The 27,900-nt window shown below is 39.2% G+C and overlaps 1 protein-coding gene across 1 annotated transcript; it reads right to left on the bottom strand.

The window, feature by feature from the left end:
• Positions 1 to 35: 35 nt before the first annotated feature.
• Positions 36 to 27,545, bottom strand: LOC145769063 (centrosomal protein of 192 kDa-like). The gene is made up of 40 exons (XM_082580660.1): positions 27,393 to 27,545; positions 27,023 to 27,167; positions 26,550 to 26,602; positions 26,328 to 26,417; positions 25,859 to 25,945; positions 25,152 to 25,245; positions 24,594 to 24,752; positions 24,070 to 24,243; positions 23,776 to 23,880; positions 23,502 to 23,661; positions 22,906 to 23,156; positions 22,288 to 22,456; positions 21,668 to 21,720; positions 21,236 to 21,359; positions 20,192 to 20,829; positions 19,602 to 19,784; positions 18,832 to 18,950; positions 18,041 to 18,208; positions 17,262 to 17,458; positions 16,621 to 16,733; positions 16,281 to 16,391; positions 15,723 to 15,914; positions 14,815 to 15,035; positions 14,370 to 14,615; positions 13,714 to 13,861; positions 13,119 to 13,280; positions 12,679 to 12,736; positions 12,204 to 12,341; positions 8,994 to 9,136; positions 7,761 to 7,852; positions 6,973 to 7,092; positions 6,253 to 6,497; positions 5,662 to 5,957; positions 5,215 to 5,301; positions 4,707 to 4,852; positions 4,415 to 4,480; positions 3,910 to 3,965; positions 2,970 to 3,078; positions 1,150 to 1,208; positions 36 to 699 (listed from the first exon to the last, which is right to left on the bottom strand). The coding sequence occupies exons 1-40, from the start codon at positions 27,543 to 27,545 to the stop codon at positions 561 to 563; spliced, it is 6,069 nt and encodes a 2,022-aa protein (XP_082436786.1). The 3' UTR covers positions 36 to 560.
• Between the last annotated feature and the right edge of the window lie 355 nt (positions 27,546 to 27,900).

Here is a 27,900-nt window from a genome sequence, read left to right as displayed (position 1 = left end):
GGTTGGCTGAACTTCAATGTGAGTCTTTTTTCCTGCTTTGATTTTATTCAATTTGCATTCTGGCATTTACTATAACAAAATACACAAAACAAAATAGCCTGCACTACAAAAAACGAATCGGTCCACCACGCAAACCACATACTATCAATGAATGTAGTTTTGCAAAATAGTACAATTCCGATTGTCAAGAATCGATCAAAAGTTCTTCAAAGTTCGATGCATCCTCCGCTGAATCGTTCTTCATTCTCCAATGAAGTCATGAAACTCAGCACAGAAGAGGAGACCGTGCACCAACGCAAGATGCAGAATCGATATACAAAAAAAAATCAACAATGTAAAGCACAGGATAAAGAAAAAGGTAGAGAAAAAAATACTGACAACTCCACAAAGGCCAAGATCACCTTGCTTTTTACCAGATACAATCATCGAAAGACGATGAATAAACGTAGAACAAGAGACTTGACTTCGAGTCCAGACAGCAAATCAGTCGCTTTTTACGAAACGACTGATTTGCTGGCTGGGAGAGGCTTTGAGCGCGGTGAAACTTCATAAGATCTCGACTAGCCAGTAACGGCCTTGGCTTTCATTACGACGCGGATGTCTTCTTGCGATTGCTCGGTTTGTACGACCAGCGTGCCTACGAAGGCACCTTTTTGTGACGGCTTAAACGTCACGGGAAGATTGGCACAACACATGGATCTGAATGAAAAATAAATAAAAAATGCATATTTGAACTAACCGCTGCAAAATCAGCCTTCCTCGGATACTCTACAATTAAAGTTTTAGCAAGATCAAGCGACTGCTTTATTGATTCAATGTCTGTAGACTGCTTGGTCTTGGTAAAACTTTGATTGCAAAGTCGAGGTTAAACCAATGAAGTAGCTAGAAAGAAAATTTTAGAGGGGCGAAAGCAACTGTTGGAGGTGGGGGGGCAAACGTCATTCAACATGAACCATCACGATGTTAAAACTAATGTAGTATTAAAACACATATTTTTTGGGGAAGCACGATAACATTTCGGGGAGGTGATTGCCCCCCACCCGTGTCTACGTCTTTGGCTTAAATGGTATAAAGCAGACGAGAGTGCCGTCAATAACAAGATTGAAAAGCATAAATATTTCTTCCTTTCAACAGGATTGAAGAACTTACCGGATGGAATACTTTTGGTGTGTGATATGAAATGGAGGACGAAGGTTGACGAATTTCACCTGTTGCAGCACAACACATCATACTGGTCAGTGTTGGGCAGTTTAATTGTGATATGTTGGTATCAAAACTCCTTTATTGAAAATCGTAACCCAGACAGCAACATCCCCCATTGTTACATTAATTCAACGTCTAAGGCCAGACGTTGAATCATTGTAACAATGGCGGATGTTGCTGTCTGGGAAACTGTTGTGTAAAAAAGCAAGTAGAAAGTAAATTAATTATATAAATGACAATTGACAACCTTAATAATAAACCATGCAATTCATGTGAATATTGCACGCAGGAAGCATGCTCTGTCTGATGAATAAATGTCTCAGCAGCATCACGCAAGCTCCTCTAAAACAATTACACTATGCAATGCATTGATTTCGTAAAAAAGTGGTAATGCACTTGTTTTATTTTGATGTTTGATTCACATCAAGCGCATTAATTCGCTAGGTAGTGTGGATTGTGGGTATGTCTTTTAAATATTGTCATCTATTGTAAAACAAGATAAGATTTTTTTAAACGCAAATTTCACAAAAAAATAAAATAAAAAAACATAATCGACAAGTCTTTTGGTTCATGTTTGTTATTCAGTATCTGCTCTTTTAGTCTAAATCCTGAATAAAGTTGAAGTCAGCCAACAAAGTACTTAAAGGCATACTAAATGAAAATTTCAAACCGGAATTAAGCATTAAAATGAATAAACTGAACATTCAAGAATACATTTCAAAAACAATTACCGAAAAAAAATTGTTTTCAATGGCGCTGGCAAGGCCCAAAGTCCAGTGTTTCATTTATTTTCATTTTTTTCAAAATGACCAAAACGTGCAAACACTGCTCGAGAATACGTAATAAAAGACAGCAATAACAAAAGCCACGTTACCACATCTGATGTTCTGAGCAAACTGTCTGCTGTTTTGATGTTAAAATGCGCTGTTTTGATGTACATACATACATAGCCTACAGTCAAATCGCCCGCAGTAACAATTATTGCGTGATCGGTTGATTGCTAGTCTTTTGTTACGTAGACTGTACAGTCGCACGCTTCGTTGCTCAGGCCCAATCTCGCTTTGAAAGCTCTGACAAAAGCACGCGCACAATGGTGGTCAGACCGCAATGGGGCAAATATTTATTGAAAATCGTTTTATGGTAGCATGTTAAACACAAAGAACGTGGAAAATCGCCAAGTCAGGTTTTTCCTTTAGTATCCCTTTAAAAGAGTACGTAAGACAGCTCTCTTACTGTACTATCACCTTATGCAATCAAAAAGTTTCCGCGGTTCAAGGACTTCCCTAGGGCCGCACTCAGAAGATTCACCTATGTCAGGTTGGTCAAAGAGTAGACAAAAACGTAGTCTGAAATACGCCAAGTCTCTAACGGCGGAACAGGCAGATTAAATTCTCTTGATAAGCTTAACGACTGTGAGGGCGGAGGCAGGCTGCAGTCACCAGCTCAAATCGTCTTTGCTTGCCATTGGACAAAGCCGGTAGCTTGTTAAGTTTACACGTGCTTGTAGAGTGTGTCATCAAGCGCCCATTAATAAAACTTAGGCATAGACGTCTTCGCAAGGCAGCCAAACAATTTTAAAGAAGCACATACCGTAAGTGCCAAGACCATCATCATCGAACAGGAGAGATAGCCAATACACACAAAAATATATGAACATGATAGAGCCTGATAATGGGATTACCTTGTGGATTTAAAAGCGTACATTGGTCTGACTGAACAAGTTGCATTGCGCAATAACAAAGGTCAAATGTAGCAGCCTCACGTACCGTATGAGCGGTTTTTCCTTTGTTTTTGATGGGGACTTTTATGACCGACGATTTTGAAACGATGGTGTCTGGAAACCAGTAGCATTCCTCCGAAACGGAAATGTCGTGGCTGAAAATTGAAAACTCAAAATGTTTAGACTAGAAAAAATTGCAATGTTTTTTTTTGGAAAGAAATCCTTTTCTATAATGTCGTGACCATGAAAAGGAATGACTAACCTAAGTCAGACTCTCCATGTTTAGGGCGAAGTTAGATTCACAAAGATTAACATATTTACACAGCTTGAATCAATGCGTTACAAGCAAATGATTTCATACAGATGTCAAATGACAAAGAGGTTTAGAAGACCATTATCGCCAACGTCTATATCAGATCAGGCAGATAATCATCGTCACCTTGCATAGGCATTGTATGGTCATAGTTTGTATCAAACAACGCTGCTTTCAATCGTGGCCAGTTAAAAATATCTGTCGTGATCAAAGAAACGGAAACAAAGCGCCAGGAAGATTTTAGTCAAACGTTAAAGCACTTTTATGAAAAATGAATCTCAAAATGAAATTCATATCAAGCGAACTTTACAAAAATTACACATACAACTGATAGACATGACATGCTTAGTAGTAACACAGCTGGCGTCGACGCTGCGTCGACGCTGCTTCGACATAGTGAACGATATATGTATGCAAGTGTTCGTGTGCCTGTAAGTGCTTAGCTACTGTATATCTTGATAGCCTCGAAAGACTCTCCTTTGTCCTTAGTTTTAACAGTTGTAAGAGAGAAGGCATTCAAGCAACGCTTGAATTCCATTTAACAGTAAATACAGCACTACAAACAATTGCTTTCATTGACATTAATTCTTAAAGCGAGCAATATAGAAAAGAAAATTGTAGGCCAGCCCATCTGATGTAAAAAGATGACAACTGACTTATCTTTTGTGCTTACTTGATGTTCGACGAACTTTGCGACGAATGTGGTCGACTACTTTGTGGTGTCAATCCCTGAAGGAGAAGGATTTGTTAAGGGTTGATAAACTAATAGAGCTTCGGTAAAGAGTTTGTCTTGTTGAACCATAGGCATACGAAGCCGAGCAACGAGCAATTGATAAAATACAACCGTAAACTAGAAAATAACAACTGCAACAGGCGGAAAAGTCTCAATGCGTCTCCATATGAAGCGATAATTAATTTTGACAAATAAGTCTGAACTTCTTGTGAAAATAGGATCGCATGCTCTCAATTTGTAGTATCCTTATGTAATTCATTCAAAAGCGGACAGTAAAGATAAAGGGCTGCACTAGTGCCACCCCTGCTTCATTCTCAAGCTTACCTTCGATAGGCATCGAAAAGTTAATTTGGTCTAGTTGGAAACGAATAATGACAAACCATGCGATCAGTCCCAATATCTCTATGATTTTTATTAATATGGTTACAAATGGCAAGATGTTTACCTGGCCTTGCAGCTGAACTTTTTCTCGCTGTAGCGAAATCGCTGCGTCATCGCCATCCTTGTAATACTACAGCAAAGGAAGATAAGATAAAATAAACATCTTTGGAAAAATAAAAAAATAAACTTGTTCAACGCATAACCACAAATTTCTTTGTTAAATCAATTGTTAAATAATTCCAGACAGCAAATCAACGGTTTTTTACATCATCAACGTCAGCAGACGTTGAATCAATGTTAAAAACTGTTGATTTGCTGTCTGGAATGAAAGTGAATTGTAGAGCAGGATCTCTTACTTCTATTTCCCAATGCTGAATGTAAGTTCCTACGTTCATCGGATTGAAAGTGACGGGCAGCTGGACCCGAGCGCCGGGCTCCAGAAGACCGGATTTATGCGGAAACACAAAAGCAGCATAGGTCGACTTGAATATATCACCAGTTTCTGCAAAGACAGAACAATATGATAAAGTCAGCAAAGTTTCGCTTTCGAACAGAGATGACTAATCAGGATGTGACGCCAGTCAGTGGAAAGACAATAATTTAATCAGCTAGACTTGATCAAAAAGATATAAAAATTTTGCACAAAGCTGAACAATTTGTTTTGAGTCTTTATCTTGAGTTTTGAGTCACCAAGAAGTGCTTGTTGCCATCGACTCAGCAGTCTGATAAAGCATTTAGGTCAAACAGCCGAAACTATGGCTTGAAATATTGGCATCAAAAAGTGGCTTGAACCAAGATTGCATCACTATGTTGATAGGTCGGCATGACATTATGTTGTTGAGAACTTTGCTAAAGAAATGACACCTGAGTTTTTGACGTAAGATGGCCCAAGTGAGGTCAGGATCCACTTGACGGACGTTTTGGACATATTGCGAAATTCCAGATAAGATTCTGAAAAATAAAAGCAATCATTGAATTATGTTCAAGATACTTTTTTTTGCCATAGGCATAGCTTGCAACGTATATGCCGCGTGGCCATGCTTTTTTTCGTGCGTGAAGCTTTGATAAAAGGAAATATGATGTTTAAACGAGATGAACAAGATAAAAATGACTTTTGGGCAACCGTAGCAAAATTCAATTTAAATAAAGTTGCGATGAAGAAAACTTGCAAAAATGACACACACAACCTTGACTCGGTTTCCACATCTTTCACACCAACAAATGTCAGAAAGTCAGATTCATGGATAAAAACGAAACAGAGTTTTTTTTTACTTAATTTTATCAAAAAAAACTTAATAGATAAAAACTTACTGCTGCTATTTCCAATCGAAATGTTCTCAAACTCAACCGGGTTGGCGGACAGCACCAGCTTCGGTAGAGCCGGTGTCTCCTCCACTTCAACCTTAGCTTCCACCTCATCTTGCTTCTGTGTCTTCTCCGGGAGTGGTTCTGGAGCTTCTTTTATTTGAACGTATATGGTGCGAGAGTTGTCGGTGCCGCCAGGTCCACCACCAGTGGCCAGGACCATGGCTTGGCCACACCAAGGCAGTAGGTCCTTGTTAGAGGTCAAGGAAGGATTGGCACTGACGAGCAACACAGCCACGGATCTGTCCATTAATTCAAACTTTAAAGAAACGTTTATCACGTGCACATTTTGCATGAAAAGATAACACACTTCCACACGGCTGCGCTGACACAGTCTGTTGTGTAAAAAGCTGAAAGCAACGCATGTCTACCAAGCATGCTTGGCAGATAGAAAGTATATGAACACAACAAAGGCTGATTCTTCGTTGAGTTGTACATAAAACTTGTCAAGTTGTTGATTATAGTTCAAAAATGTATTACTCCTATCACTTTAATTTAGGGTAACCCTAAAAATATAGTTTTTCTAATTTTACTCACTCAGCTTCCACACGACCTCTATTTGGTGTGATGGTCAGGTAATGTCCAGGCCATACAATGTCATACATCAAGGATGCCATGGAGTGGTTCTTGATTTTGACACGCACAAGGTCCGGAAGGGAATAACTGCTTGGACCTTTCGTTGGGGGCAGAGTGAGGGTTACGTGGGTAGGTGTAACATCCCAATTGGGTGAGAAAGAGGTCGGTTTGCAATTGGGCAGCAATGTACCTAACCTTAGTTTATCCTGTAAAATAAACACAAATGAAAAAAAAAGGTTGATTCTAGTTTAGTTTCGTGTGCACCCGACTGTGGTAAAAATGAAAGTGGCACACAGCTGTTCACAATCACTGCCTTTATTCTAACCATATGGTTTTCAATCATCACATTGTGTAGTTTTGTTTTTGTTTTCTATCCACGGTAACAAGCAAGAAATCGCTGCTGCAGACAAAGTGATCCTATCGCGTAACATGGCAATTTTTAAAGAAATTAAAAAAAACAAGACGTTGCTCTAAGCTTGCAGCACAAGACTAAGTTCTTCCCGATATCAGACAGAAAGAAGTTTTTCTTCAAAAAGCATCAAGACATAGTTGCAGTTGCTAAGGTTTAACCTTTATTGACAGTTCAAACTTTTCAAACAAAATACTGAAACTGGCAGAATAAATCGCGGCGGATCTAGCGATTAACAGCTGAGAAAATCATATGAAAACGACGCAACACACCTGGTTTTGTGACGTGTTTTCAATCATTCCAACGTCGCGCTCCGGAAGGTCCTGGCAGGATAAGTTAGCCTGACTGTTGATTGTTACTGGCGGAAGAACGGCAGATGAAACAGGCTTCAGCTGCAATCGTGAAAAGATCATTATGACATTCGCTGCAAGTCGAAGGGAATCAAAAGACATGATTGCAATGCGTTAAGTTCACGCATCGTTTCTGTTTAGATCACAGACCACGCTGGTGGACAGTCCAGAAGAGGGGTAGATTCAATCCGACGTTCAAATAAATTGAACAAGTTTTTGTTCTTATAATCACAATGTGTCCATGTTCATTTGATTAACTATTGCAGCAGTGTCACTATATGGTTCAACATGATCTTTCATGTGCACTGCGAAAGCTGAGTAAAACACTGAAGTGCAATCGCTTATTCGCGACCGTCTATAGCAGATGATGACAACAATCGTCCAAATTTTATTCTAACGTTTCGTCTGTTAATGTAATAGACGTCTTCAAAAAACATCCTACGTTATCATGCGGTTGAGGTTTGCCCATCCTGTACTGGCTTGTGGCATGATTTTATTGCCGCAGATACAGATTATTAGTTTTTGGTTCCTAAAGCAACGTTTTCCTTGTTGATACTTTTCGATTAACAAACGTGCATTTGCCGTGGTTGGATTTTAAGTTAAAGTAAACCAGGTCTGAAACATTCTCTGGCTGAAAAAGGTAATCATTCCCGTTGAGTGGAAGAAAGGTAAAAATGGTTTCAGTTTTAAAAAGAGCTTTTTAAAAACACCTCGACTAAGGTTTGCTTTATGTTGGTGAAGAACAGCTGGACGTCGTAGCTGTGCGGCTCAATGGACGGCAAATCCTCTTCAGCTGAGCCGTCTGAAACATATATTAACATTTCAACATAAGTAAAAGTCCTTGCATGTGTTCACTCCGACAAGAAATTCATCAATTAAAAAAAAAATACACCGAATCATTAAAGCTCTTCGTACACAGTCTTATCACGAGCTTCTGTGTAATTGCCGAAACTTGATAAATCAGTCAAATTTCAGTTTGAATGATCGAGCCAGGTTTACGTAAAATCTAGCTTTGTAAACGAAAAGCACAAGCCACTTTTACCCAATTAATGGACAAGATAGCTTCGCCATAGTTTACATTACCCTAAACCAGGGGTTTTCAACCTGGGGGCTTTCAACCCTTGTAGGGGTCACGAGACGCATTCCAGTGTATTGTTAATTCTTTTTTTGCCAGAAAAATGAAATAAAACCTGTGTTTTCTCGCAATCGACCATTCCTCGACCTGAGATTATTTTATTGTTTAAGCTGTCAGACGTTGCAAAGGTTTAGCAATAGAAAAGCGTTCGGTATTTTTAGGAGCAATCCCTATATATGTTTCACCCAGTTCCTGCACGTTGCTTTGTGCCAACTACAGTTAACCAGTAACCACGCTATGGCAAAAATGCAAAGTTGTTTGAAATTCTAAGTCAAATATGAATTTATCAGCAGACTATCGTTTCAAATGGCATTGGAAAAATTCAGTGTGTAGGCAAGTTTGTTTAAAGTTCTTTCAGCGACAGTTCCACGTATTACCAAGCTTGTTAAAAGAATGCAGCTCCAACCATCTCACTGAAAATGATTTCAATAAATCCATAAAAGATTGCAATAAATTCAACCGATGAAAATGCGAAAATGTAACTTATTCTCATTATTTGTTTTCTCCTATAATCTAGCCAAGCTTGATTAAAAATGGAAATAATAATTGGAGGAAATGCAATAAAGCCGTATAACATCGTAAAAAGACGTTTTTGGTTTCAGAAGTGTACATTAGAACAGCGAAACAAAACAGAACTGGATATCATCGTGAATCAAATTTGGTTAAATTTTGCATTAAATATGCTTTTGCTGAATTTTTTTGTGGGGGTACGCGAGGCTACGTTGATTGCTCTGAGGGGGTCGCGATGCAAAAATGGTTGAAAACCCCTGTCCTAAACTATACCAACATCTCGCTGTTTTCACGTTACCTTCGCCGTCAAATATTCCATCAAAAGATATAGATCTGAGAAAGGCATGAGTTTGTGGCACGCACTTTGCCACTAGTGACGAAGCAGAATTGTGATTAGTCAGCGCTTTCTTCAACAGCAACCTCGCCAGTTCATCGCCGTGCCTAAAAGTTTTTCAAATGTATTTTCTTATATCTACGATTCTACGTTGTTTTTGCATAATAGGTAATCGAGGAAGATAAAGGTTAAATAAACAAGTCCTGTAGAGTAGGGTGTAACACTCCGACCAACTTACTTGTTGGCTAGTTATTGTGGTTTGCGAAATGACCTAACTTGATCAATGGAAAAAAAAATTTTGAAAAAAATATTGTTTAAGCAGGCCACGCTCCCCGTTTTTGTCGCAAAATCCCAATTACCCCTCAATTTGTTATATCTCGTATCCTGGTGGAGATAGAGAGCTGCTTTTGCTACCAAAAGATGCAGAATACCAAAGTTTCTATCCGACTTATGAACATGCTATAGCCCTAAAACCTTTACTTCTTTCTATAATTGTGAAAAACTGTTTTTAGAGTAAAATCTGTCATTTTTGAAACAAAATGCTTGTATTTCAGATCTTGGCTTGCACGATTGTCATCCAGTCATTAAACATAACCTTTAAATCAAACTTGTAAGCTGTATAAGAACAGTGATGTTTTATTCAATAATGAGGCATGAAACAATCAACACAAAACTATATACTGTATACAATATGTATATATACAACTATACATGCTAGACAAAGTACATTGTCCTGTTAATTTCTCATTGCGAATGGTATGTATTGTTAATGTAACTCTTTGTCTTTATGTCAAAATCACTTGTGTCATGGATCTTTTTGCTATTAATTGTTTCCTTCATGTGGCCTATCAATCACCCACAAGAAGTATTGTTTCGAAACACTTCATCCTTACTCCCTGCTGTCAGACATGGTGAAAATGCAGAAGTTGCATCCATAAATGCCGCCAGCGGACGGTTTGACCACAACAGAGCTTTGGTGTCTGCTTTTTTTGCTGTTGAAATCCTAGATACATCAATATTGGCACCCAGCGCAGCTGTCTTTGAGTTCAGCCATTTCTCACTGGTCAATGAAGCATTTCTTTGCTGGCTCAGAAACATTACATGCTTTCATGAAGCTTCTCATTTTTTGTTGAAGTTGATGATGTTGAAGCAATTTCCTCTTCACTGCCACTCATACACTCAATTCACTGGATGATGACTTTGGCATTTCCTTTTCAAAAGATGTCTCTAATTCATTACTGTTACTAGTAAGATCAAACTCATCACTAGCGTGTTTATGGCAAGTTCTGAGAGTTCTGTCTTGCATTTGCTTCAAATTTTTGTGACTGACAGCCACATCAACACCACCAATCACCATGTTACGTTCTGAGCGCTGATCTAAAATAAATTTTAGCTCTTTTGGATCAACTCTTGAAGACATTGGACAAGAGCAAATAACCTTTGTTCTCCAATGGTCTGTGCAGGGGATATCTTTTTCATTGATGGTACTGTCAAATGCGAACTTGCATTTACACGAGCAAATGTCAAATAGCTCATTACATTGTTTTTCAAACTGGCAATTTTTTGCAAGTAGCTTGGAGATGCGAGTCTCTTCCTTGGTTGTGCCTTCCAACTAGAAATAAGATTTAAACTGCTTTTGATCTTTTCTTTAATTCTTCGAGATGATAACAAGACTCTTCCTAAGTTTGCGAAAACCCAAGTTTGGCGAATGTCTTCTTCTAAAAGACTTGCAACATCAGAGACAATAGGCTTAAAATTGGGACCTTTTCCAAGTTTTAACTCATGCTGCCTCCAAAAATATCCTAATTACATGATGTAGTGTTGGCAAACAGCATAATTTTGTAAGCCTTTGCATTACAGATACATAGCTCAGAATCCTCTGACGTGACATTTATTGTGTAATAGCTTTTTATTATAACCTCTAACCTGTAAATAAAGGAATTAGCCTACTTTTAAGTAATGTTGAAAGAGTTTCTATCACAGACATATTGCTGAGTATATTTTGATGTGATATTTAACACCAGCAGTTTTAAAACCTGAGGTAATTACTTAACCAGCTTAAAAGCATTATTTTGGTGACCTGGGGAAAATTCATTATTCGACTTCTTACATCTTTGTAATCAATTTTGGGATGAACATCATAAAATTTTGTATACCAGTGCTGTACTGTATATTGGTGAAGGAAACTTGTAAAATTATACTGATTCAATTCTGTGAAAAAGTTTGAGAACAACAATAGTGTCTTCTGTTCAATGACTGTACTAGTTACACGGTTGTGAGTTTGAATAAAGGCTATCTGTAATGGCTTAATGACATTCATCTGAGCCATGATCTGAAATACAAGCATTTGGTGACGAAAGATGCAAATTTTACTGTCAAAAACAGTTATTCTCAATTATAGAAAAAACTAAAGGGTTTAGGGCTATGGTACATTCATAAGTTGGATATAAACTTTCGTATTCTACATCTTTTGGTGGCAAAATTAGCTCTCTATCTCCATCGCGGCATGAGATATAGCAAATAGTGGGGTTATTGGAGTTTCGCCACAAAAATGGGGAGCGTGGCCTGCTTAAATGATTTTTTTTTCAAAAATTGTTTCCCCCTTGATCAAGTTAGCAAACCACAATGATGAACATTTTGCAAACCACAATTAACTAGCCAGCAGCAATTTGTAAAAAAAGTGTGTAAAGTGTTACACCCTACTGTAGAGATATGACGTGTAGTGTCAGGTCAGACAGAGTAGTTACAGAAGACAGTGATTGATAATGAAAAGTGGTTTCGAGCAAAACTGGCCAATCCCGCATCAGTGCGAAAATGTTCAAAACACTGCTAATGTACATTGTTCAAGCAAAATCACGCATTCAGAATTCGAGGGCAAAACCTGCTGCAAAAATCCTCTGGCAAAAATATATACATCATATTTCCCCTTTTTGTTTTACGTCTGATGATTGTTGTCTGCCATAACGTAAAATCTTAGGAGCGGCAGAACTTGGGCGTGTCAGGTCTTGTAAATAATATTTTCTCAATATATTTCCACCAACTTAGCAGAATTACTTGTGATATGATAAACAAACTGAACTATCGGGAAGTATTACTTGACGTTTTCAAAATTCTTGACAATCATATTATACCGCATAAATAAAAATTAAATTCCACAGTGCACCATCCACCCACCAAATGCTGATGTATCCGGAGCTACTTCCACATCCGGGCTTACTCTTGACATGAAGAGTCCGGGATTGCCTCTCCTGGAGGACGAATTGGGTTGGAGCGCATAGGAAGTCGGAAGATAAGCGTTCACAAGTGATATCGCTGTAACAACGTTGTTTCAACGTAACATAGACTTGTGAGAGTACACTGATCATCAAAGCTACACACAAATATACAATTTACACTTGATTAAGCATTTAAGCAATGTGACAAGTAACATGAAAAAATGTTCCTGCGGTACTTCGCTATGCGATGTTCACTGGTCACTACCGCTACAATTCGTTTTCGTTGCCGGAAAATCTGTCGTGAAGAAACAATGTCGGCTTCTTCAAATCAAAGTTTAAAGGAATTTTTACAAGTGTAATTCTGGAGCTTTCGGTGTAACTTACAGCTACTAAAGCAACGAATTTATTATAATTAAGCAATATCATCGACCTACCTGTAACTTGTAACTTTGACAAAGGCCCACCGATTGCCGCAATTACTTATTTTCAATTCTGTAAGCAAAACAGAAAACAAATTAAACAACTAAAATCTGTTGAGAGCAATACGCAAGTCATGGTTCTCGTTGGAGAAAAACAATACAAGCACGGCTACAACAACGTCTTTTTGCGGCAAATATCTCACAAAGATTGCCTGCTATGCAGGCCACTAACTGTACAATTCCAGTGGTTGTCTGCATGATAACGGGTTGGCTTGTTTAAACTGAAATAATCCGGGTTTAGAACTCCCTATCCTTAAAATATGAACAAAGGAAACAAAATATCAAAAATGGAAGACTTCTTATTGCAAAAAAATCATAAAAAATGAAACATATTTCGGCAGACTACGTTGGGTGATGCTGTGTAGACGTTACTTATACCATAATCCATAACTTACCATTGACTTGGCTACTGCAGGGCATGACATAACTTTCAGGCAAGTAGTCGTTATACAAACGTTTGATTGGTTTATCATTCAAGTCCAGTCCGTCCACCTTGATCATGCCCACGCAACCATAGCCAGACAAAGGGATTGTGAACTTTGTGGAGGGGAGTTCGTCTGGGAGGCATAAAACATGTATATTTTACGTGAGATAAACCTGCACTTGAGGTAAAATGTGATGGTATTGGAAAGAAAATCATAACACATGTTAGTCAGAGAGAATACATCAGTGTAAGTAATCTGGATAGCCAAAGGTATGTTAACTTTTGCGCCAAGAGTTGCTACCGTGCCAAGAGAGACTACTGCGCTAAACAGTGACTCAAGTCCTGAGAGTGGCTCTTTTGCCAAGAGAGGCAACGCCACTATGTGCAGTAACGTGTTTTACACCTTGATATTCTAAAAAAAATTGCAATTTGTGGACAATGATACTGTAAATTGCAGCATACTTGGTTATAATTTTGAGTTTTCAAAATAACTTGTAAAGCAAACAAAGGTCTTCGTTCTAAACGTAAAAACTGTTAAAATCGTTGAAACCACGCCCCAAACTCACCGATCGGTGTTTTGATCTCCAACTTAGCGTGGACTATTTTTTTTTTCGACGGAGAAAACAAAACGAAAATCGACTGGTCTTGACCAGGTGCTATCGACATGTCACAATGGGTGGACAATTCTTCTTTGCCTCGGACCGAGGTGATGATCTGCAAAGGTTTATTCGTCACCCAGCTGAGAACATTTGCCCAAATGATGTGGCTCACTCCATTTTCCATTTTACCCCATTTGGTCGTGATGTAAAATGGGCAACTTACGTCAGATAAGCATAAGAGTTTCTGAATGATTGGATGCGGGTGACTACCGTTTAAACATAGTTTGCAATATCGTTTTATTACGTTGCCTGAGCTATTTTGGCTATCTTGTTGTTATTTTGATAAAAATTACCCACAGGTTCTTTTTATGAACATTCCCTGAATTTAAAGTTGCAACATGTCACTCAGACAAATTTAAGTCTCTTCTTTGCACTAATAGAAAACTAAATGAGAAAAAATGGACACGTGCCTACCGAATTGAACAATAAACAAGAGAACATTGTTAGTAGCAACGAGAAATTGTACAAAGATATTGTAAAGAGTATAAATTTCTAGTTTCCACCAACATAAGATCTGAGGTGAATATGCAAATTGTATTTGAGCTTCGAGCAAATTTCCAAACCTGAAAGCTTGACGTTTCATCCGCTTTGATGGAACAACGAAAAGTCACTGCTGCTTTGTTGGAACCAGATCTGAGCATTAACTTTTGCTTTCGCGACTTTCCAATGGATACTCCGCCCCACCGTAGTCTCGTCTTATTGGTCAATAAAGTGGGCGGGGCAGTTTTAGCACTTTCTGTCACAGCATCAGACGCGCCGCTCACAGTAGCGCTCAAACGAAACTCAAATTGGGGACCAGAAGGTAAAATCTGAAAACGAAACAAAATGGCGTGGTCTTTATCAACAGAAGCCATTGGTCTGTAAATGCTTTATTTTTTATACTATTTACGTCGTTTCAATGTTATTAGACGTTGCTCATCGTTTGAGCTTTTGGAAGCCGAGGATCTGTCCTGGTGTTAAATTGAATGCGAAGTTTAAAACATTAGTATGAAACAAAAAAAAACCTACGTTCATGTAAATGAGATTATCCATGGGTTCACTCTTGGGGGTAATTGGGGCTGTTTGTTTGGGTTTGAACGCCACAATGAGTTCCATATCCCCCCCTGGTGAAAGCACAGCGGTGGAAGGGGTAAGAGTGAACATGTCCTGATGGCTTTCCAACGAGTAAGCGACTTGGACGCTGATGTTTCCTGCGTTTCTGACCGGGATTCGCTTTTCGTCAACAGCACCTGAAAAGAGATACAGGTTTAAACCGGATCGATGCAGGGGTGGTGCAAAACTTAACTCACGGCCCTCTCAAGGTTTAGGGATGGAAAAAAGCGCTGTGGAAATCGAAGGTATGTTTTGATAAAAAATGTGTTAACTGGAGTTTTCCAGTGAATTAAGCAGCAAACATTGAGCGATGACCCATTAACTATCTAAAAACATAGCCCCCGCACTAACAAAGAGCTATAAGCCTTGTTACTCAATGCAACAAACGGTGTACCAGCCTCATTTTTCTTATCATATAAATGAAATAAAAAAATGATATAAGAAAAATGAGGCAAAAAGCTTATAGTGATGATACGAGATAGTCAACCGATTCAGTGGACAATTTGCTGGGTTGGTTCAAAAAAACAGAAAAGTTTTATGAGTCACTAACAAAGAGGATAGCAAAAAGTATATTTAAACACGAGGAAATGAGACTGATTGGAAAGATATGAAGCAAAATATATTGATCGCTTTTAGCGAACAAACCATGAGCCAGAGAGTATAAAAGAAAGTAATTTACCGCTTGGACCACAAGCAATAAAAACAAAAAAGAAGTGAAATAGTTACCACCTTTAATGTTACAATTTTTACAATACACGAAAACAACGTTAAGTTTCCACTGGAATAATAACAATCGATGGGAAAAATAGTCAAACAAAGCTCACCCCTGGCGGCCACAAAGCTCAGCACTTGACGACTTCTTGGCGCGTGGAGCTTTCCAGCCCCCACAATGGCTAAGATACTAACAGCATCAAGCAATGTCTGTGTTTGGGTCATGTTCATAGAGGTGTCTGGCGATTTGAAAGGGGCGTCCAATACCACTTCGATACGCCCTTCTACCTTGAGAGGATTTTCGCCTAAAAAATGAAACTAAACGTGAACAAAACAGTGGAATAAAACTTTTAGAATTTTATATCTAAGACAAATTTTCGTCTTTTAAAATTAAAAGAAGTTGTATTTTCAAAGAAAAAAAATGTTGTGAAATTTCATGTCAGGTTGCAAACAGCTGTCAATAGGCGTAGACACCAGCGTTCCATACGTGCGTCCTTCACATTGACGTCATTGATTTTGAAGCAAATTACATCGAGAACTACAGTACAATAAATTCGCTACTGAGGCGTCGAACAGACGTCCTTCCGACCTTAGGCCTATTGATTGGTTGATTTGATGTTGAAAAGCATATTTGAGGATTCAGACAGGAATAATAATATTATTAGTCATACCATTCGCAAATCTTCGCATCGGCGAGTCGAAATGCAACCAAATTGTGAATGGTTGATCACTGACAGCCAGGATGGTACGTAGAACCGACATTGATCCTAAGTTGGAGCGATCTGCGATGATACAAAGTGGTTTGTCAACTTTTTGTCCTATCAGAAAATCAGTTCTCGTCTGCAGATGATACATCAATGCAAAAAGGCTGATTTCCTGCATGGTGGTAGCATTGAAAGTCGTTAGCTGCAATTGGAAACTCTAGTCCAGTATATGACATGATACAAAAAACTGGTTTTCTGGAAACTTAGCCTTCTTCAGATTTGACAATATTGTCATGACCAAGATTACCTTGCCGAACAGTGTTGGTGGAGGAGAATGAAAGAGAAAAACAAGAGCGCTCCTGAGAGGAGGTGAAGAGAACCAACCGAACAGGGATTTCCACTTTGCTTTTGTTTAATATTCTGGAAGTGAACTTGCAATAGTTACAAACTGCAACAATTCACGTTGTATTAATGCGACATTTATGAAATTTGGAAGTACTTTCTGCTGCATTGTTGCAAAGTGTTACATTAACAAATTGTTTCAGTTGAGATCTAAGCTGCTGTCGTTCAACATGAGCAAACGCGCACGCACAATGGTCTGATTGATGAGCTACTCATCCTCGGAGTGGGACTGATAGAGTAAATTTTAAAGCTTAATCTTAGAAGTTTTGTTGCATCCTTGTAGAGACTTTAATCCAATGGCACAGAGGTGGGTAAACTTCCACGGCAAAAAAGTCAACAAATGGTTTTTCATAATATAAAAAGTAAACACTATCAATCAGGTTCGGAAATTTGTATAGTTTATTGATGAAGCTTTCGCCACCGTAAAATCGGCTTCCTCAGTATTCTGTTACATTTAGCTTTAGCACTGAAAAGCAGCATAACTATCTACCCATGCTATGATCCACGTGGTGTGCAGGACAAAGGTCGAAATGCGTTTTCACTCACCTGACTGGCAACGATTTCGACGAGCCGCATACAAGCTCTCCGAAATTGACTAATCTTCCTTTGAGGGATTGCGGCTGAATGTCAGGGCTGGCAAACACGTTCACAAGGGGCGTCTCGCACACGCCGACCACGTTGATCATTGTACGATTGCATTGCTGTGACCTGTCCCCTTCCACGTCAATCAAAGAACATGTCACCTGGGGAAGTGAAAAACATGACTTGTTACTTCCACAGCAGACAGCGTACTGTAAGTCAGTGATTTTTGATTTTCGACCGGTGTTCCTTGAAAGATCGTCAGGTGTTTCGCAAGAAATTTATTAGTTTGGCCATTGTTTCATGGAATACCGGTCGCAAATCAAAAATCACAAGAGCTTCGCGTTTGTCTTGCTGCAAGTGCTGCCCGAATATCAACTTTGTGCTCATTCATACAGGACCAGATATCGAACTGACAACAGAAAGCGAATAAATTGTTTGTGGGTAGTTTACTTTATTGCATCAATCAAAATGTTATTTGGTGTTGCGAAAGACTAGTTGAATTCATAAAGTGTTTCGTGGCTCAAAATAGGTTGAAAAACACTACTGTAAGTGATCGAATGTGGCTTTTAAAGACTTCAGAAACACAAACAGTGTTTTTTAAAAGGCATGATAGAGTGTTGTTCAACTGTTGGTGCTGGTTGGTTTTGTTTGTATATGCACAAGCTTCTGGAACTGATGACATTTCATTTCGATTCCAACGTATCCTACATTAGATTATATCAGCTCAGCTTTTACGATCTCACCTCAATGACAGCAGTGCATTGACCCGGTTCTTGGCCGGTCATAGTGACGTCAGTGTGCTCCACGCCACGTGGACCAATCACATGTTTCGGTTTCAAAGTGACGTAGGTGTCGCTGCTGAGCGAAGCTGGTTGACGATTCACGGTGACAGACATCGTTCTCAGTTCCACCTGCGGAAGTAGAGATGATAGTTGTCGGAAAAGGCACAATGCTTAGTCAAAGCTCACCAACATCAAAATGTAAGACTGTCAAAGTTCTGTGTTAAAAATACACAAGGTGTTTCACAGATTTATCAGGACTTTGAGCTCAGAAACAGCCTTTTATGTATTTTATTTTTAATCAAGTCTGATCGAAAGCTGGTAAAGAAGCTATACAAAGTCGATTGAATGGTTGTTTAGGCTTGCAGCAAGCATGCCTTCATCATCTTTTTACTCCAATCAACTTATTGACAGAACAAAGACCCTACTTAAACCTAACGACCACACAACCGATGTTACAAAGAGACAATTTGATAAATGTGACTTGAGATCAAGCTGATGGGTCTACAACAAGCATAGCAACAACGCTCGCTGGTTTTAAAACTGTCGATCGCATGATGAGTATGTATGCTTTGTCTTACACCGATTCCGGGAAATGAGGCGTAAAACAGGAAGAAAAAGAGTAAAACATCCTGTCCGATGTTACTCGAGTACCCATATAGCAAAGCAACCGTTTTACATACGCGTCTGCACTCTGCAGACGTTGAATCAATGTAAAATCGATTGATTTGCTGTCTGGGTATTCTATCTGTTACCTGAATCCAGCGACCGGAGTTGTTTTTCAGAGTGAGCACGACCTTTGACGGGACGCCAACACACAGGAAATTGTCGAACGTTAATTCATGAGGATGACTGACTGTTGGAACGTCCGTTTCTGTCAATTTAAAAGTTGTTATCATTTGAGTAAAAATTGATGTAGTGGCTATCAGAACAAGACAAATCCACTTAGTGAAAAGGTAATCTCATTCGATTGCTTCTCCAAACATATAATTTTTCGCTTTAAAGTGGTCAGCCTAAATTGTAGCAATAGAAAATGTTTTCGGTGATGTATTTTTGACGTACTTCAGAAAAATAGAAATATTTGAAACCTAATTTGCAAAGGCTGCAATTGTCCTTAAATTTTTAGTGCAAATTCAAGTTCAAAATTACCCTAGACCGTGATACGGTACAGCAAAGGATGAAAAAATACTTTTTCAATGAAATTCGGAAGTCGAGCATAGTGCTTCCAGTGAACTGAAACGAAAATTATTACAAGACAACAGCCAAACCTGAACCTAACAGTTTTTAAGTGGCGGTTATCATAAGATGATGCGGAGTGATAAACTAGTCTGTGTTCCATGACATTATGATAAAAGCTATCTGTCGTTGAGTACAACAAAGGCAAAAAATGCCTAGCGCTAAAGAAATAAACACAACTTGGTCATGGGAGTCAAAAACCAGAATACCGTTTTGAAAAACAACGCTTATCGTGGCATGCAATCACCAAAACACGGGTTGATTTTTAAGCAGCCAAAACCGAGCGTACTTTCATAGTAAGGACAGGAAAGACTGGGATAGCTGCCCGTGTTCTGCATTGAAATCAAAGCTGGCCCAGGATGAGATGAATAAGGCACCATGGTGGGGTAGTTGTAAGTAGAAGGGTAGGACCTTGTCGTGTGGACAGAAGAATCGAAAGTACGGCCGTCAGTGACAAACGTGTGATGACCTGCTGAACAACAAAAGATTTGTTCAATTAGTGTTGGTCTATATTTTCTCAAACAGAATCTACAAAACGTGATAACAGAATATAGTAGATACTGATGGTCCTGTCTATGATGGAATAAACTAGTGGTGCGATGCAGATGACACCACGTACGTCATAGGTCGAAACAGGTCTCTTTGTCACAGTCAAACTAATAACAGTACTGTAGTTGCAACGTACAAACACTTTAATGCACTTAGCATTACGTTTACAAGGTAGATGTAAGTCAGTTTTGGAAAAAGTTTTTAGTACTTGTTTTAAAACGATGCGATTTTCTCTGGTTAAACAACCCACATCACGCCTACTTCAGCTGAGATAATTATATGTTACTACACATACTGAAGATAACAATTGTAAAAACTGATCTTTTATACCTATAGAAAGTGGTTGCAGGGTTGAAGGCACAACTGGCATAAGTGGATGGGAGGATGAGATGGAATGGTAGAAGGGTGGTTCGTTTGAATTGTAGTTCCGCTGTGACATGACTGGCTGCCCGGGAACGACGTTCAGAGCCGATGAAAAAGATGGAAACGATCCGTCAGGGTGAAGCCGGGACGGGAAAGAATTTCCGGAGACGGAAAGAGTCGAGGCCGTGTTGTCGGGGACAGAACGGGAACTTTGGTTGGTCCTATTGAAATCGTTGTCCGATGTCCGCGTGCTGGATGCCTTTGGAGCTCCATCAACAGACGGGAGTTCATATTTCGTGCTAACTGAATCAAGGCTTCCTCTGGGATCCTTTTTGGTGGAAAAGTCGTTTTTTGCAAAATTGCTTCCCGATCTTTCTCGGTTAGCAGGCGCCTGCCGGGTCTCGAATTCACTTTCTGCGAGAGTGGCAAGCTCGTTGAAGCTGCTCGAAGGATGGAGGTGTTGGAAAGCCGAAGAGAGACGGGATAAGTCCCCCTGGGAAAACTTGACTGTTTTAGCGGCTTTTGTCGAGTCGGGAGAAGATTGGGAAAGCGGACCGACCGATTCCCGCGACGATGCATCGGCACTGCTGAACGATTCCGATTTTCTATTAAAAAATAAATTAAAAATGAAAAAAAGTCTTCCTCAGGCTTCAAAAATTTGACCCTGTCATCAATCGTTCTCATTGGAATATTTAACAACCTAATATAGAGAGATTCATCAGTGGTGTATAAAATATTGGGTGAAGCGTTTAGGAACACAGAAAAACGTATAAGTCGAAAATAAACTTGCATTAATGGTACACTGTATCTCGTCCAAGAGAAAACTTGCAATATAGATATTACAGTAGATAGGTTGTGAAAACGGAATATGAATCGAAGTCCATCTTGAGAAATTAGGTGCGTTGAAATAGATCTGACCTTGACATTAAAACTACATCAACTGCTATTTCATCATATAAAGTTTACCGTACTGCTAAACTCACTACATTTAACCCAATCAGTTGCAGTTACCTCGATGTTTCCTTATCAAGAGAACTCAGGTGCGAATGCTCCGAACTGGAAGACGACGGAGTTGGCATAGCGATGGTGACCGTGTCTGGCTGGGGAGGATCAAATGCATTCGGCAACTCCTCTTCTGAAATAGTTTGACTGTTGTTGAGGAAAAATCCTTTTTGGCTAACAAGGTGAGTTTCCATGATCTTAACCCAGAAAAACTCAAGAGGTTTGATATCTATCCATCGACTTTGCAATGTTGGAAATGAAAGATTTGTTAACAAACTTAATGAACAAAGTAACAGCACAAAGTTTAGCAACATTTAAATTAACATAACATGCAAAAAATGGGAAGTTTTCGAACACGACTTTTCATAAAGCAACCAAGTGGTCTTTTAGTTCCACTCAAAGCCAACTGTACGTGTCAATTCAGTGTACATGGAAACATACCGCGCTTGTCGGAATGTGCTCGAAGTTTCCTGTGGAGTTGCTCGATGCTATCACTGAAACACATAAATGTCGCATCAGGATTTTCGCCATCTTCAAATTGCGTGTTTGTTGAAGAAAATTGAGACGCCTTGAAATTTTCTTTTTAGTAGTTTATTTATTTAGTAATAAATATAGTCGGAAAAGCAACAAAACAGTGACTTCCCACACATTGTTGTCGTGCACTCCCCCAGAGGATAAGTTATCAAGCCTGTGCTCACTCAACCATTTAAAAATTGCTTGAAAATCACCAACATAAAAAGCTGAAACAAAGCTGCTTTTACGCTATTTCAATCACAAGTATGTTAGCAGTCGCTGCAGTAATTTTAGCCGAAGTAAAAGATAAATAATTGGTTAAAGAGGCTGAGTGAATGAAAACAGGCATAATCGAACCATTTTTGGTTGCTGCAAAATAAATTAAAAAACTTCAATTTGAAATATCATAACAATACAAGACAAAGATCTGTGAGTATATGTCTGAATTAATACGATATGAATTAACAAAGTATGAAGTAAATGAATTAATATTTCAAGAAAAAAGAAGCAAAAAAATGGTATGAAGCAGAAGCAGCAGACAAACTGACCGGCTGAGAGAGCCTCGCAGGGATAGACTAGCCCGAGTCGAGGAAAGAATCCTGCTGGCCACAGACCTCGGTGAGAATGCTGTGTCGTTGGGTAGTGGGGGTAGTTCATCATCTGACCCCACCATCACCGTGCTTTCATCCTTTTTTGCCCCTAGAACATGATGAGACCCTGCAACACAAAGGTGATGATGCTGACAACAGGTATTCCCGAAAACTGAATTTGTTGATTCAGTTTTTAAACGTGCACTTTTTCATCGTCTGCAGGGTACACGGCTTAAAACTGCTGTTTTGTTGGATGACTTTAATCCAATAATTTGCAAAAAAAGATCTATAACTTTGTTGGTTTGACTGTCGTTTCGTTATTTAAGAAGTATAAGTGACAAACTTGTAGGAATTACAGACGATTTATTATATTTCATAATTATATAGCTAGTAACTACCCAATAACTAAGCAAAAGAGAAATACCTCTAATTTTTTTAACTACCTCTAATCGCAGTCAAAATATCACCCTTACAGATTAAAACTAAGCATCTACTGGTATGACGTCATCAAGGCTACGTAAACACATTCCTAATTTTCTAAGACAAGCTCAAAATCAACACACTGTTCCTTCATACCTCCTAACCCCATGGTGTCACTGAGGTGTGACGTGCTGGTGGCAATGGACAGCTGCCTCGGAGACAACGTTTGTGACTTTGATTGATATGAAGTCTGGGTGGAGTCGTTTTTCAACGTTGAATCCATGTCATCATTTGACGGTTGCGTATTATTTAACGAACTGGTGTTTCCAGTGCGGCTGGTACGAGGCCTGTCGTTCGTTCCACTGTGAGAAGACGTCAGGCTGGATGGTTCATCAGAACTAAACACCCTGCAAATGAAAGTATAATGCTTGTAAGGAAATCTGGAGAAGTGAAGACGTTTGGTACATCAGAAAAAATCTGAATGAAATAATTTTTCAACTTTTTTTTTGACATGTTGGTTGACAGATACCGTATACTCTACAATGAAGTTGGGGGATATATCATTCTAGCGACAACGATTTACTGAGAACAACGGGCTGGTCCGCCACACAACGCCTGATTAGGATCAACACTCAACAGTTTACAAATAGATTATCAGAAAACGAAAGCATCCCAATTACGAATGAGTTTTAACTTCTGACCAAGGCCATGAAGTCACCGAAAAAAGTGTAATAAACAACGCGGTCACTGACGTGAAAGTGGCTTGATCCTTCTTAGCTTTTTTCTTGGCGTCGAGTTTTTGGTTAGAAAGCGCTATGATAAACTTGGCCAACTCTTCGTTGTTCATTGAATTGGACAAATTAGAGATCGCCTTTGAGATGCTGGTCATCATAGACGCGTCAACGGTGTCGTCTGCAATTGTAATGATAATGTTGTGAGACCATGGCAATTTATATGCACAAGCCATGCTGACGTGAAAGCTTTAAATTTGACAGAAGGTAGGTGAAGATGCTTAGAATTACTTACCCAGTCTCAGTGAGAGCAACTGCTGCTCAACATCGATATTGGATGCGTTGCTTACTTCATCGATGTTGGACTTAGAAGCATTAGATGAGGAGGAGGAAGAAGACTCTAAAATGTCAAATCAATGGAGAATGTTCAATCAGATAAAATAAAGTTGGATAAAGTAGTTAGTGATCACTGATCAGTAATGGTTATAGAAACACGTTACATTTAAAACTTATTTTTTCTCTGCTTTGACACTAACTCTAATGGACATGAGATGGGTATGAAACGTTTAGATAAAAAAATCAGTCTTACCGTCCTGGATGGTTGTAAGATTAGAATTGTTTGCAACGAGCTGACATGGTTTCTGCGGCGATGGCGTTTTAAACTTCAGACCAAAGCTTGGCCGATCCTTGTCATCATGAGCGTCCAGATCGCCAAGTTTTTCCGACCTTTTGGCCATGTAAGCGCCGATCGATATTTTCCCAGCTAAGGATTGCGAAAAAATGAGCACAGCTGTTAAAGACTAGTGGGAAAAGATGAAAGGTACAAGACCAAGTAGCATCTCAGGATAAAGAAAAACTTTGATTTACCGCAAAGGCGAACACACCAAACGTTGAGATTTTCTAACGAGGGCTCCATGAAAGCCGAAAACGCTTAACTTATGCTTTTCGTGTTAAAACAAATTTCCGCAATTAAACCTCGTCAATCGCCATGCTGCTTGGTTTTATGTACTTGTGAAACATCTTGAATAAAGTGAGGTATGTACGAAAGCTTAAAAAGCAAGAATTCAAAAAAGACATATAACATTTTGGACTAGTTCCACTCGCATGGCATACCGTCCTCTCCTTGTATTGTAATGGCGGACGATCGGCAAGTGGAAAAATCGTGGCCGGTGGCGTCGTTGTTGCTGTCAGCGATGAAATTATCATCAAGCATCAATTGGTTTTCCTGCTGAAATAATTCCTCTTCGTGGTCGAGCATGTGCATAGCGTCGTCTGGAACAACAAAACAGATGATTTCAAGAAAAAAACTTTTAAAACAAATTTGGAATGTTGAATATGCGGATGTAAAACAAACGTTTTCAGACGTTATAAGGATAAACTTTGGTAGCTGGATCAGCGGTAAACAAAATGGCTGCGGCGGAACAAAATTCACAAGATCTGCAGTTAGGTTTGCAAATAGAACTGTGTCTACCGTGACATCATAAGCGTCTTTACCTTGTGATCATAGTAAAAAAGAGACGGAGTTGTTTGATGTTAGATTGGGCAAAACCAGTAGTTAAGAGACCGGGCAAAGGCCGAAATGACTAACGCGTATCAGATAAAAAGCGGCCATAGAACAAGCACAAAATAGATCGTAAATAGTAAGCATACGAACAAGTTGACGATTGGTACCTGCTTGCGCAAATTGCTCATCGCCGAACATGTCCTGTTGCCAATTGGAGTCGTTACGAAATTCCATTCCAGAAAAATCGAGTGGAGCGTTGCACTGTGTAAACCATGTATATGATAATCTTTTTAAGCCAGTATCAGGAAAAATCTAAACTTATAAATCCCAGCAAAGTTCATTACTCTGGCTTGATATATGAAGAGTCGTCTTAAGCGCTGTCTTAAGAAATATTTTTAATGAGTTTTGAGCAAGTCTACTACAAGTCAGCAGTTGTGATCTGAGGAAATGGCAGTTGAGCAAGTGACAACTGAGCATTGAGCAAGCAATATTACAGCAAGTGGCTGTAGTTGGCAAATGGTGAAACTGAAGTAACAACTAAACAAGCTGAAACTTGGCATGTCACAAAGCAGCAAGTTCAGTTAAGCAAGCGAAGACCAAGCAAGTTTGAATTGAGTAAATAAATCTCATTTGCTGACTTGACAAGAGCTGAAATGTACTTGCTGGGTTGTTGCATGCCGAGTAATCTGACAAACCGTTTTGAACAGTTGAATCGCAAAGCTGAAGTTTAACAAAAGTATATAAGACATTGGAAGTACTCGTCGAAAAACACGGTGAACTGTAGCTGTCATTCAAGAACATGGGTAGCCTAATTGGTTACACAAAAAAAAAACTGGAAAAGCTCTGATTTGGTTTGAAACACTCCAATCTTCACCTGCCAGTCATCGAAAGCGCCACCCTTCGGTTGGAGAGTGTGTTGTGGCCCTGGTGGCGTGAAATGGATGTCAGAGCTATCACTACCCTGGAAAAAATTTGCTCATTTAGCTCAAAGCGAACTTACACCGTCACTTTTAAAAAGAAAAATGCAACAAGGAATTCACGCAAACTGGTTAGAATCGGTTACAACACCAAATGTTACATTTCAATTTAGTTTCAAAGCAAAATTTACTCAGAATACATGACACTGAAGAAAGCTCACAGAAATATAAAACAAGGCGGGTTCGCCAGTCGTCTAATTTGAAATTCATAAAATTAAACGCATTTAATTATATCATACCCTAATAAACGTTTCTAAACTAAAAAAAAAAACGACTAAACTGGCATCAACTAACAAAGTCATGCCAAACATTGCTGAGCAAGCTTGAAGCTGTTCCACAGACGCAAACAATTAAAGAGACACATGCCTGCCAGTGCTTAGAGTTTTCTCCTTTAACAGTCGATGTATGCTGAGGTACTGGTGTGAACTGGGGCGTTGATTTCCCGTCGCTTACATCCTGGAAATCATCGAAGTTTACAATGCACGCCACAAAATCAACACACTATGAACAGCTTGAAACTTTGGTCTTAAATTTTGATCACTTGTCGAAGGATGGAAAATCCAAAATACGAAAACCAGAAGCCATTACCTCTCCACACGCATCCTTGCTGCCGAAGACGGCTGATCTCTCTCTCTCTGCGTCTGTGAAAGTGAAACATGGTCAGAGGTTAGCACATCATCGTTGTTGGAAGGTGAGAACAATACAGTCTACTGAATTTATTAACATAAGTTCATGTAAAAGAGACAAGTGCAGACTGAATTTGAGCCTGAATTAAATTTTTCGATTACAGTAGTTATGCTGAAAAATTTGGTCGTAAACCAAAAGTACAGTACAGTAACTGCTTGAATCGAGACAAATCTGCTGATGGTCGAGTATTTGTGATCAACACACTTTTTAGCATTCAATAAAAGGCCATATATAGAAAATCTGAATTGGAGAAAACTTCTTTTCTCCAAACGCCACGTACTGTAGTGTGTAGCAGCGCATGTCTAATATATGACAACAAGTTCAATTGGTCAAATGGCGTCATATTCGCAACTACTGTATCTCGCATAACAAACCGCTGTAATTGTGTGTGTCATCGTAGAGGGTCCCGTTCATGGAGTTCATCGAAGTGGCTGCGAAGTAGCACGAGTCGAGCCGAAACTTGTCCATTGGTGTAAGTCTCTCTAACGGTGTCTCTGTATTCTTGCCACTGGGAGCAGGCTGAGCATGAAATAGGTTGAAACCATGGTTGAAGCATGAAAGCCAAAAATGTGTACAATATGCTCCATGTCATGTGGGTACTGGGTATTCATTAACACACGAGTATATTATATTTTCAAGCTGAGGCATTTAAAAGTTAAACTGTGGATTAAACTTTATTGATGGACTAATCAACTAAATTTTAAAATGAAAAATTATGTACCACATAAAAATGTATTAACTCACGCTTTCTGAAAAAGATTGGACAGTTTGGGTACCGGCTAGACCTAACCCTTTGAGAAAGTCAAACGTGGTGGGACTAGGGTCAGGAGGAGCATCCGGGTCAGATACAGTCAGTTTCGTTTCCACTTTAGCTGCTGAAGAAAGTGTTGGAAGCATAAATGCATACGGCACAGGAGTAAGGCGTTAATTCACATAACGCTTCATGTTTCCAAAAAACAATTCTTCCAAACAGATTTAGAAAGAGTTCTATTTAATAGCGCAATTGATTAACACTGAGCATTATGAACAAAATGAAAACAACACAGCACGGTTTTTTAGACTGGGTATGACCAAACGAAGCGATAAAGCAAAGTTCTTTCTAGCGTAGTCGTACATTGTGGATGTATTGGAATCAGCTTTGAAATTAAAGATGCTACTCCCATGACGTAACCGAATAACAATTGCAATAACTCGTGAACTTACGATGGTAGAACCAGGGCTGCGATTTTTGCCTTTTTCGGTGACGAGGTCA

Source organism: Aplidium turbinatum, chromosome 4 (genome assembly GCF_918807975.1).
Source record: "Aplidium turbinatum chromosome 4, kaAplTurb1.1, whole genome shotgun sequence".
In the NCBI taxonomy this organism is placed as follows: Eukaryota; Metazoa; Chordata; class Ascidiacea; order Aplousobranchia; family Polyclinidae; genus Aplidium; species Aplidium turbinatum.
The sequence above is the reverse complement of the archived record's forward strand: the minus strand, read 5'-3'. Positions and strand labels throughout refer to the sequence as shown.